Here is a 13448-nt window from a genome sequence, read left to right on the forward strand (position 1 = left end):
AAACTGGTAGGTTCTTTGAGAAGGGTGAGTTGAGTGGTATAAGCTTTATGATTGGGAGAAAGATGAGTATAAGATAAGTAGGAACAGAGAGGATAAGCAGTACCTGAAGTGTGAACCAAGTTTGTGGAGGATGACGGTTCAGTCCTTGAAGGGAGGGTCATGCCGAGGTGAAAGTCCTGTAGATAAGGAGTGGTAATCGAGCGATGGCCACGACGAAGAGGTTGAGTGGGAATAGGGGAAGAGTCGGGTTGAGTGATCTGTGAGGAATCAAGTATGTGTGGGGTAGGGGTGGCTGGAGAGGGAAGATCATTGAGTGTTTGATGGGTAATAGGAGGAGGGGGTGCAAAGTCTATGTCAAAAGGTAAAAATGAATTGGGAGTGGGAGAAGTACCAACACTTGGTGTGAGGGAAGGAAACATATCTTCAAAGAAAACGACATCCCTTGATACTATGACCCGTTTTGTAGCTAGATCAAAGACTCGATATCCCTTTTTCCCATAAGGATACCCAAGAAAAATACATTTAGATGCTCGAGGATCAAATTTGGAGCGACTCTGTGCATGAGTGGAAACAAAACATAAGCAACCAAATACTCGTAAGTGTGAATAATTGGGAATTATGTTAAATAATTTTTCATATGGTGTCTTTCCGTGGAGAATGGGGGTTGGTGTGCGATTGATGAGGTAAGCGGAAGCAAGAATAGCATCACCCCAAAATTGATGAGAAAGACCGGCCTGAATAAGTAAAGCACGTGCCATATTTAACAAATGTCTATGTTTACGTTCGGCAACACCATTTTGTTGTGGAGTATTAATGCAACTAGTTTGGTGAATGATACCTTTATTAGCGTAAAAGCTTTCGAGTTTGAATTCAAGACCATTGTCACTACGAATAATTTTGACCTTGAAATCAAATTGATTTTCAACCATGTTGATGAAGTTGACTAGAAGATCCTTAGTGTCTGATTTGTGTTTCATAAGATAAATCCATGTGCATCTAGTGTGATCATCAACGATAGTGAGAAAATATTTTGCACCTGAAATAGAAGCAACTTTATAACCACCCCAAATGTCAACATGAATTAAATCAAATGGAGATGTACTGGTAATGGAACTTGAAGAAAATGGAAGTCTTGTTTGTTTTGCTAACGGACAAATTAAACATTTGTCGTGAGAACAAGAATTAACTTTGGAAAATAACTGGGATACTTTGGCTGAGGGATGTCCAAGACGTTGATGCCAAAGGTTCGGATGAAGAGTTTGGGCATGGTTGCATGTTCCTTTCTTGGCTTGGTCGAGAAAATATAGACCCTCCCTTTCAATTCCCGTCCCAATCATCTTCCCCGAACGTAGGTCCTGAATCACACAAAACTGGTTTAGAAAGATGGTTATACAAGAGGAATCAGATGCAAGCTTGCTAATTGAAATTAAGTTCAATCGGAAATATGGGACACACAAAACATTGTCAAGAATTAAATCAGAGGATAGATTAACTCTGCCAATATGAGTTACTTGTGTTATTGACCCATTCGGTAATTCAACAGTGCGGCCATTGACAGGTCTTGAGTATGTGAACAGGTTTTGATCAGAAATCATATGATCTGTGCATCCACTGTCCAAAATCCATGTACTTCTGTTGCCATTAGAAATGAGTGAAAAGGCCTTACCCGAGAGTTCATCATGAGTTGGGCAGTTACTAACATGATTGGCAGAAGTTGTTTTATTCTTTAGCATGCTGAGTATCTGTTTGCATTCTTCAGTTGTGAAGGGAAAACCCATCTCCTTTCTTTCATTCTTGTGTTATGCTACTTGGTTGCCTTTGGAAATTGTCGCATTAAACTCAGCTTCAGTCACTGCTTTCTTTTTGCGACAATATTCTGCTGTATGTCCCTTCCAGCGGCAAAAGGTGCATCTGAGATGTGCACGGCAATCCTTGGCAGTGTGGTTTGTTCTGTTACACTTGAAGCATCTCAGTTCAGCTTCAATCTCATTGTTTGAATTCCTTACAGCGAAGACAGCAGCCTCAGGCTGAGCATGGCTTTTCCTGGTTGTCACCTCTGATTGTTTCTCATGGCGAATGACCAGTGAATATGCTTTGTTTACTGTGGGTAGTGGATCTTGTAACAGAGTGTTGCTGCGAACACCTACATATGAATCATTAAGACCCATGAGGAATTTCATGGTTTTCTGTGTCTCCATATATGCAGCTACTTCTTTGATTGCCCCACAAGTGCATGTTGGAAAAGTGCAAAGTACATCACGTTCATCCCATAGGCCCTTTAGCTTTGTGAAGTAAGACCCTACAGACATGTTTCCCTGCACACAATCATGAATTTCATTCTCAACATTAAATAGTTGAACCACATTTACATGCGAGAATCGTTCCTGTAAGTCAAGCCACATCTGTCTGGCATCTTTGCAGTTGATGACACTTGTGGCAATTTCTTTGGACATGGATCCTAATAGCCAAGTTTTCACCAGATTATTGCATCGGTTCCATTGTTGATGTTCATCAAATTTCTTCTCATCAGGCTCCTTCATTGAGCCATCTATGAACCCAATCTTATTTTTAACTGTTAGAGCCATAGTCATGGATTGGCTCCATGTACTATAGTTGTCTTCAACCAGGGATTGTGGCACAAGAACAGCGCCAGGTTGGTCTGAATGGTGAAGATAAAATTGATGATTGGGATGATCCCATCTTACGCCTGCTGCTGTGCTTCCTTGGTCTGCCATAGGAGTCGGCTGAAGGCTTTGTGTTTTATTTTGATACCTAGACTATTGCTCTGATACCATGAAGAGAAATAATATTCTTCTTATTATTTCAATCAACAAAAAGATTACAATATATACTGATAGTTCTGCATCAGGATCTTGCACTATTGCCTATAATCAAGCCTAATTATTTACAAACAAGGAAACAAATAATTAACGATTCAATTACAAGTTTGTTACCTATTCAGTGCTGATTTGGTTTGTTGCCTAACTAGTGCTTGATTTCCTTAACAGATACACTTTGAGCATCTTTGGCATTCATCAATTCCATATAGGAAGTAGTACATTCATGCATTGTTCACTTTCGGCATCCCTATTGAGGACCATCATTATAGCTACGAAAGACTGTGGGGCTCGCATGTCTTGTTGATGAAGGTCTGGCTTGCTTAATTTGGCACATAAAATGACAAAAAAATAATAGCAATTTCTCGATCCTGTCATCCACAATCTGGAGGACGAGCAATAGATAACTTGCTGATTTACTTACATGCCAACCTGTAGAGATCATCTTAATAAAATCCTAGCCTTAGTTGAAACTCATAATAGTACATTTCCTTTTAGATAAATAGCTTCATGGACCCTAAGAAATTAAAATAATATATTGTAAAAGAAAGAGAGTTATTCGTGGTGTGTGAGCGTCATAGCATTTTTCTTTTCCTTTGGATAAATACGTTACACGAACTTTTGAGAAATATAAAATTGTTGATGAAGGATAGAAAAGGCATAGTTTATGGGATTGGTCCGGTTGTATATATTATTAATTCTTTGCGTAGGAAATTAAGTTGGGGAGGGTAGGGATCAGCCCTTCTTTCGTTATTGCATATCATGTTTGTATAAATTTGAGTAAGGTTTTGCAGGGAAATGACTTTTGGTGCCGGAAAACACACAGCTTGAAATTTTGAACTTATAGGGTGAAAAGTTCTTCGTGCCTCAAGCTGGCTTGATGAGCTGCATATGCATATAACAAATATTCAATTGTCCAGAATTTTTGCAGAAGCTAGAAATAGTATATTTTTGATGTGTTGAGAGGTAATGTCCATAAGAGGAAACTGTTAGAATTAATTTTGAAATCTGGAACATAATTAAAAGAGAGTTTATGATAATATAAAATTGATGAGTTATTTAAGGATTAATTCTTTTTAATTCTTCTAGGTGAAAATGTGCAATATTGCACTAATGATATGGTCATGTTTTTCAGTTTTTGGAATATTATTAGATTAGTATAAATATGTCTTAAAAATATCATAATCTGATTCCAAATTTATTTATTTTTTATTTAGGCCATAGCCACTGAAAAAAAAAACCCTTACAAATTGAATGGGGAATTTACTGTTTAACCCTGTTTCTCTCCTCCTCTCAACAATTGGCTAGGCTGAGTTTCTGGATGCACAACATACAAAAGTAAAAAACATGAATCTCATCAAATATGAATCACTATTTACAAATAAAAAAAAATTGTTAAAAATTCTCTTGGTCCTGAATTAAGTGGACATTGGAAGAACCGATCTGTTCCAAGTGATTTTATTAATAATTTCCATGCAACTGTCATTATCTTACAAGAATATTAGCACTTGCTTTTTGCAAGAAAAAAAAAAAAACAGTGTGTATCTGAAGAAACTATGTCAGAAAGATCGCAAGATACCTGGAGACTTGTGGCCCGTATATATGCCAGCTCTGTGATTAGGATCAGCCACTTTAGATCTCTATAACGATATACGTCATGCTCCGCTCCCGATTTCTGTCAGATTCCCCTAAACGAAGCCACTTTAAGATAAGACAATACCCACCTCATCATCACGATTGAAGGCAGCATTTGATTTTTTTGTTTATTAATATAAAAACACTGAATCTATATAATATCTCATATCGGTGAATAGGGTTTGAAAACTAGTTTTATTAGTAGTAGTTGCTAATATATATTATATATTTTGAAATATTAGGTTTAGAAGTGAACTTTCATCACCAAAAATAAAATTATGAGGACAGTAAAACTTAAAATAAATAATATATAACATGTTAGACTGGATTGTTACAATCTATATATAGTGATTTAATAATATTAGAAGCAAGCGTTTATTGTATTGATATTTAATAAAAAAAAAATATTATAGTTTACTTTGGATATATATATTCAACCTAGTTTGTTATGAGTTTTAGTTTTTAAAAAGAAGGGAGACATGTTTGAAGAAATTTGTTAAAATAATTTCAAGAAAAAAGAAGCAAATAAACAATTTGTTAAAATAATTTCCCAACTTTCTATGAATTTATAGCTATAAATTATTTTTTTATTTCTTACTTGCATACTGGAAATTTGTTTATTTATTTAAAAATAAGGAACAAAAAATGAATATTATTTATTTACTTTACTTCATCATTGAAGGATATAAAATCATGGATCTGTTGCTGAAATATACTTGATTCAAGACATGATCTTTTAGGAAAGTTTTTATTTCATGCGTTCGAGATTTTATATTTTTTTCCATTATGCTAATTATAAATGTTTTGGGCGTCACATCGCATTTTGTTTGAAGTATCCGACAGATAATCATTCGAAAAGGTTGTCAATTAATTGATGATAATCCCACTAAAAGCATAATCATGCATTGATTGCGTGCTGCTCATCATCATATCTCAGAAAGGAAATACTAAAGGTCTCTTAAAAAGGAGGATAGATAATTTATCTTATTGATGTGTGCTGTAATTTCCAGGGGTGTTCATGGTTTTTCCATCTTGAATTATTACCATCCTTTTTTTTATGAACTTGAATTGAACCTAAACCTGGCAATCGAAGAATTTATTGGGTGGATTTACTTTGGTTAAAGTTTGGTTTTCAAGATAACGTTAATCCATTCCTAAAACTTAAAAATCAAATAGTTTTAAGCAATAAATTAAACTTTTGTAATCTTTTAGTTAAAAGCTCAATATAATATATATTTACAATTAATTCAAAGATACTTGAATTTATTGTAATTTTTATATAACTAATGGAATAATATATGATTATATAATCAATACCATTTCTATAAAACAATCACGTGGTCTTTTTTTGCATTTACAATGTCATTTTTGGCACCAAGAAAAAATTATAATCACAAATTAAAAACTCTATGCATGCACTTAATTAAATAATTGATAATCATTTGTGATAATAGACCAAGTTATGTTGAATAACTCTGTTTCTTGGAATCATTTTTTCATTGAATTGGATGGTAATAAATAAAAAAACACAAAAGAAAATGAGTCAAATTAATCTTTTTTTTGAATGCCAAAAAAATATCCAAGCATTAATAATATGTTTTGTAAGAGAAAAAGTTAATTTAATCATGAATTCAAAACCTATAACATATTGGACTATATTTTTTTATAAAAATATTAAGACAATAATTTATTGTATCAACCTGGATAAACTCAAGTTAATGAGCTAAATCTGTGACTTGAGTCAAGAAACTATGAGAACAAAAAAAAAACAAATCAAAATAAATTTCGATGTCCAATTCCCAATAACCTTAATATTAAAAGATGAAATTGAAAATAAAAGTATTCAATTCAAAACATAACAAAAACAACTCGAATTAACATATCCTGCCAAACCAACAATCCATGCCATTCACCCTATTAGATTCAACAATTTATTCATTAGAAATGTTTTTATATAACAAAAATAATAATTTTAATATATATATAGCAAAAATAATAATTTTAATATTTTTTTAGGAGTTCCAAGATTTTGTTAGAGAAAATATTATTTAAAATAAAAAGAGAAAATATTCATAACAATTTATTCATTAGAAATGTTTTTATAATCAAAGAACAGCAAAGTTCATCCATCTTTTAGGTAACTCTACCCTTATCTCGTACAAAGTCCAAAATTTGATTTGTTGCTTCGAAAAAAAAAAGGTGGCAATAATGGTAACTTGTCTCTGAATTATTAGGAAATGTTCCAGTATCTTTAGGAGGTGGGCCCATCCCAGGGCACTCGATTAAATTGCTTCCCATCTGTACAAGAGGATGGGTTGCTGTCCTTAATTTGATCATAAAAACATTTCTAATGAATAAATTGTTATGAATATTTTCTGTTTTTTTTAGAAACAATGAATATTTTCTGTTCATCATACGTATGACTAAAACCATTTTCTGAATATTTGAGATATAAATATTCGGTTTTTTCATCACATGAAAGAAATTCCAAATATTTAATTAGATGTATTTATATTGAGATATAATAAAATCCTAGCATTTTTTTATCAGCAAATATAATCAATATAATCTTATGCTAGGTGAGAGTGAGGGTAGTGACATTTAAATTCTTTAGTGTTCAATTATTAAAATTCCAATGATGTTAAAGAAATTTTTAATATTTGAGTGATATCTATATGAAGTCAAAGCCTTTCTTGTATTAATTTTTTTTTTATCATAAGTTAATAAAGATATATAAATTTTAAGTTTAAAGAATTTTTATTTTTAGAAATATATAGTTAATATAAGGAAATCACGTACCAACATGCACTTAATATAATAACTTAAACTTCAGATTGTTAAAGCTTTATTTTCTTAATTTTAAAGCAAAACCATGGATTTGGAATTCATTGACAAACTTCAATATTTACAAATTGATAATTGATGAATTCATATATATATATATATATATATATATATATATATATATATAACAATTGGACTTTCCACGGCTACGTTGGATTGGATTGATGGAGTGATTAAACTTAACCATAATTTCATGAGTTCTTTTACAAAATAAATTTCATGTTTAAATTAATAAATATATGAGTGAAATACGTGTGTGAAAAGAATATGTGTAGCAATTGGCTTTTTAGTCTATGTGTAGAGTCGAGAACCATAGTTTTGAAACTCGGCCCGATCTGGAACCCAGTAAACCCGGGGTTGGAATTGAGCTGGTTTGAAGAAAAAACCCGGTGTGACCTGGTTGACCTGACGGGTTGATCCGGTGACCTGGCAAGACCCGATCAAAATCCAGTTACAACCCGTTGATTTTTTTTTTTTTTTACTAAAATGTTGTCGTTTTAATTTAAAAAAAATAAATTAATTTAGATGACTCGATCAAAACTTAAAATCTAAATCTTTAATCAGGTAGCCACCAGACCGGATCTGAAAACTATGTTTAAAAATAAAAATCTAAGATAGTGACCAGGTGTGTCCTTAAATTTACCTTATGTAGGGAAGAGAAAAGGGTGGAAAACAAAATGAGTGCATATTTGTTTTATTATTATTATTATTATTATTATTATTAATTGGTTAGTGATTTATTATGAATGGTTATGAATATTTGAAGGGTTGGGTCCACATTGTTAAGTGGCAACCCTAATAGATAATGCCGTTATGGATATATTTTCACGGTGAAATAATATCAAAATCAATATCATGCGATAGGTTTAGGAGGAAGATTGGGGTGCCATATATTTATTCAAAACGCTTCACTTGTTATTAATATTGTGTATAATTTTTTATTTAAAAAAAAAGTAAAAAAAAAATAGCATCGATAATTTTTCATTAAGCTTGTGTCATGTCATAATTTAAATTTGGAATTTTAATCCACTCCTAGTTTTAGGAATTAATATGCATCTAACATAATGTTTTTAATCTTCAAATGAATTTTATAACGAGTCTAAGAGTTTTTATTAAGTTAGTAATAGATTTTAATCAAAAATTAGTTTTTAACGGTTAAGTTGATATATCTTCTAATTTTAAAAACCAGCATAGGTTTAATATAATATTTTTAATTTCAAAACTAGTTCAAAAATGAGTCTTTCATGCTTCGATTAAATTTGATTTTTAACGTTAATGCAGGTCAAACATTATGCTTTTAATAAAATAAATAAATAAATAATCATTAAGTTACAAGACTCCTAATTCACAACTCAATGCTAATTCATCGAACATCCACCAACAATATATAACTCGCAAATAAGCTCACAAAAAAAATTTAAACGGTAAATGACATATATAAAATAAATCTATAGAAAACACATAACTATTATAACATTTCATTTGAAAAAATACAATAAGGATTATTTCTATCTTTTCTTAGGCATAACCTACCATTCACTCAAATTTTTATAATTATTGCTTATTTTATGATTCTTAGTTTTTTTAAAGAACTATTTGGTATCTTTATTTTTCTAATTTTATCTTTAATTTTAAAAGTTCCATTTATATCATATGAGACGAATATGAATGTCTTAATATTTTTAATGTGGGCAACTCAAGCTAAAATGTTGCCCACATTAAAAATATTAAAACATAATTAACAAGCATCATTAAATTAGGGAGGATGAGCTTTGCCATGGTTTAATTTTCGCCTAATATTAGATCCCTTTTCCATTCCTCGCCCAATTCCGGATTTCCAACTAGAAGACCACATCTTCGTATATCAGGCATTATATAACCTGATTGCATCCGCCTCTTCTTCTTTAATTTTTACCTTTTTTTTTTCTTTTTGATCATATTTTTTATTACAATTTAAAGAGATACTTGAATTTGAGATTTTTTGAAAAGCTGAAAATGAATGCAGAGCTAAAAACTCATTTACGTTAAAAAGAATTTAGCTATATTTATATGTAGAAGAGCCAGATTGGTTGAGAGTAAAATAGAGCAGCAAACAAAGGTCATGACACGAGTTACATTCCATCGATTAATTATTAAACATAAATAATGACAGATTGCTTAATTTATATGAATATTTTCTTCAACAAGCATTGCTTAATTACATGAATCTAGAGGCGGAGTCTTCGACTGATCACCACCCGAAATGATGGAGACACTAATCTAGGTGAGAGATCATTGACACGAAGCTTAATTTAATTGCACGAAGACAGACCAAACTGACACTAATCACATAATTAAGGACCGACCATATGCATGCATATATAGATATAGTTACACGCAAATTGTAATAACACTCAAATGCAGCTGCTAAAGTTTGTTGGTGACATCCATGGCTTTCATGATTTTCTTGGTCTTTTCCTTGGCATTTTGATCTTCAATAATTCCTTCTCCACCATCATTCAGCTTTGGAATCCCTATAGCTATCTCGGAGCAGATTGCTGCACCCAACTTTTCAAGGTCCACAACATGTTCAGATGTGTCTAATTGAAGTTTAGGCTCCACCACCACAACTTTCTTGGAGTTCCTATAGATCATATAAAGCACCATCTGGAGAATACCAAAGAGAAGCCCCAGTATGTTTGGAACCTGTTGATGAAAAACAGAAGAAATGTTGATACAAAAAAAAAACTCATTAAATGAAAAGTTTGGTGTTTCATGTACTTGTAAATATGTGATCACTTACAGCAACAAACTGGTCTTTCTTTAGAAAGCCATAGAAGAACCACATGACAGCGCTCAAAGTGAGGAAGAATGATAAAGAAAAAGGCATGAACTCCACGCTCTTTGTTTTTATAACTTTTCTCTGCAAAATTCAAGCAAGTATGGGGAAAAAGATGTTCAAGATCAGTCAGAAATTTGTGTTTTGCGGGCTCAAGTTACTCACCACAATGAAAAGTGGTGCAACAAAAACGCATAGAGAAAATGTCATGCAAATCCATCCAAGAACTTGGACGCGTTTTTGGCGTTGTGTTAGGAAGCGAGTCAGTACACAGATGAGACCGAACCCGAAAACATTGAACAATAGGAGAAGTTTGAAAGTCAGAATCTGCACCAAATTGAGCTCAGTTAGTAAATCGATGTTATTGTATAGAAAGGGATGTAAGAGTGAGGGAAAGTAGTGTTCATGGGATGTACTTAATTTATCCTTCTTCGTGGCATAGAGAAGGTACATAAAAATGTAGCCTATCTCCATGAAAAAGGTGAAAGAATTGATGGTGATTAGAAGGAGGGCATCCTCCTTGAAAAGTGCATAGAATAGCCAAAGCATGGCACTAAATAGTGCAATCACATAAGGGATAGAGTGGAACCCTTGGCTGGTCTTCTTCTTGCAAATTCGATAAAATGTTGGCCTGTGATATCATTATTCGTTGTTAATTAGCAGCTAAAAGAGATGAAGATATAATCAAATTAAGAACACCTAAAAACTAGAGACTATAGTAAGATTTCAAGACAACGACTTACAGAGGAGCAAGGCAGACCAAACAAGAGATGAAGTTGCCTACATTGACAGAGAAAAAAGAAAAGAAAATGTAAATTAGCTTCTCTAGTAAATGGTTGTTCTTACCAAAAACAAATGATTTTTGCAACCTACTACAATTTTTATTTTATATATATATATATATATATGAATCATTATTTCATAGTTGATGAAAACTTTACAGAATTAATAATCTAGAGGAAGCAAGAAAATACATGTAAGAGCTGTTTTGCATGTATGAGTAGTTTGTTATGTAAATGTCACTTGCATAGAAAACGAGGAGTAATGGAGAAGCACAGAAGAACAGAAAAAGAAGGGACTTGTAATGATTTCTACCTAAAAGACCAAAACCAAAAACCCATGTCAAGTGCAAGGCCATATCTCCACCACCACAAAATTAAGAAAGACAATTACAAGTCTGTCTCCCTCAACACACAAGGCAGTGTTTCTCAATGGAAATTCTAGGTAATGTTGTATCGCTTGGCAATGCTGATGAGCTATTTATATAGAAACTCAAGACAAGTTGCATGTTTAATTAATTAATGAGTTTAATATACCTGTCAATGTAACAGTGAGCGGTGTTAAAAAAAATAAATCAATATTGTTCCTTTTCCAGTTGGTTCTGATGCTTTTGTATAACATAATCCAAACAGCCTTTCTAGCCCTAATGCCCTATCCACCCATATTTGGTTTATGGTTCTTGAAGGTTAACACCCAATCTCCAAGTAGCCTCTGCTGCTGGTATCATTCATAGTACCCTCAAATTCTTGGGGACCCACAAGCAGCTTCTTTCTGATGTGTCACCCACCATGTGATCTTATTGGTTACAACTCATCTCAGAGTGCTAGCTGGTAAACTTCACCACCAAGGAGATAAATTCTTATGTGGAATCGCACTTGATGGCAGTGAATTATTCAGGATCTTTGATCTTCCTAAAAGAAGCAATCAAACTGTGGAGAAGTGGCTGAGCATCAAGATAAAAGCATCTGTTTGTTCTCCCTAAACAAGAAACAACTTTCAATAGTTGACTAGTAGCCATTTGCAGCCATGCCTCCAAATACTCACCCCAGAAAAGTTTCTGCTTGTGGCATCACATGGTCTCTCGAGCCACCTACTTATACATGATGCTGCTACACTTGACCAATTGATTTACACAGTTTAGATTCATAAACACACTGATTTAGCATGATGCATTGTTAATTAACTCTTAATTAAGACTAGAAAATATTAACCACAAACCACACTAATTTACGAAGGCATGGACAGCATCTATATACTTCCACTAACTTTTCTAATTTAATTTTATACAGTCCAAATTTTAAACTATTGATCCTGAACTGGACTCTTTATAGCATATGGACTGTTCATTTATGGACAGAACCATTGATAACATAGACCATTAAATCATGAATTCGACCGTTCATGTCTTGGTTGGACTAGTTATTATAAGATGAAATCAATGATCGATCATGGCTTGGGCTGCTCGATTTCGGATTGGACTAATTCAATACTATGAACTGGTTGGCTGTGAATTGAATCAATCATATACGGAGAGTGCCTTGTCTTTAAAGGGGTGTTTGGTGGGGGATCACGGTGGTTAATTTTTATAATTTAACTATTAGGTGCAATTTTGAGTGGAGTTAATTATTAAGAAGGGATACTTATTATTAATACAACTAAAAAAAATAAGTCAATTATTGTAAATAGCAAATAAATTTAATATATTATTTTAATTATTTATTAATATTATATAGATGACAATAATTAAGTGGTAAGGAGTTAACTAAAAAGAGAAAATATCTCTAGTTCAAATCATATCATTTGTATTTTTTAACATATATGTAAGTGTGCAATTGACTAGGGGTCTTGAGTTGATATGCCCTATTCATGATGTCTCGAGTTGATATGCCCTACTCATGATTTAGCTTCGCATCTAAGAATATGCCCATAATATTAAAAAAAAAAAAAAAACAAGGTGAACCTCAATTTTTTCTTGTGATCACTTAATTAGTTAACAAGGTTACATTAAAACTATTATTGTACGATTTAATTTAAAATTTAAACCGAATAAAAAGTTTGATTAAGAATTTTTAACTTTGAATTGTTGTATCAAATAATAATGCTAATTTTTTTTCAACAATCTAAATATATATATTTTTTATGAACAGTGAGTTGGGTTGATATATTTTGTAATCGTTCCGTAGCAAATTAATATCATAGTTGAGTTGGTCGAAGCGCGTGGAACGAGCCCAAAGGCGCAGATTCGATTCCCTATTGCAGCAATAAAATCCTCACCTGACAAACATCCTATGCCATTTGGTTGTCATTGTTTTTTTATTTTTTATTTTTTTGCATTTCACTCTTCAAATATTAATTGATTGCATTTTTTTATTTTTAAAGATATATAAAATTAAAAAAAAAATCATTAATCCAAAAGGGAAATGATGCAAATGTCTGTTAATAGTTGCCAATATTTTTCCGTTCTGTCCGGTATGTCCAAGATGTTTCGTACTAAATGAAAAAATGGAATAAATTGAAACTTTGTATGCATTGCA

General features: G+C 32.4%; 1 protein-coding gene across 1 annotated transcript; it reads right to left on the reverse strand.

Moving 5' to 3' along the window:
- Positions 1-9714: 9714 nt before the first annotated feature.
- Positions 9715-11272, reverse strand: LOC133675303 (bidirectional sugar transporter SWEET10-like). Its single transcript, XM_062096643.1, has 6 exons — positions 11230-11272; positions 10878-10914; positions 10547-10765; positions 10300-10453; positions 10099-10218; positions 9715-10001 (listed from the first exon to the last, which is right to left on the reverse strand). The coding sequence occupies exons 1-6, from the start codon at positions 11270-11272 to the stop codon at positions 9723-9725; spliced, it is 852 nt and encodes a 283-aa protein (XP_061952627.1). The 3' UTR covers positions 9715-9722.
- Positions 11273-13448: the final 2176 nt, after the last annotated feature.

The sequence above is a fragment of the Populus nigra genome, chromosome 16 (assembly GCF_951802175.1).
Source record: "Populus nigra chromosome 16, ddPopNigr1.1, whole genome shotgun sequence".
NCBI lineage: Eukaryota > Viridiplantae > Streptophyta > Magnoliopsida > Malpighiales > Salicaceae > Populus > Populus nigra.

What these genes read in the sequence shown, in the direction of transcription:
- LOC133675303 (XM_062096643.1), bottom strand. Translation starts at nt 11,272, where the DNA reads ATGGCCTTGCACTTGACATGGGTTTTTGGTTTTGGTCTTTTAG. An exon ending in TTTTGGTTTTGGTCTTTTAG is followed by an intron (nt 10,915 to 11,229) that starts GTAGAAATCATT and finishes CTGTCAATGTAG; the next exon opens with GCAACTTCATCTCTTGTTTG. An exon ending in AAGAAGGATAAATTAAGTAC is followed by an intron (nt 10,454 to 10,546) that starts ATCCCATGAACA and finishes GCAGATTCTGAC; the next exon opens with TTTCAAACTTCTCCTATTGT.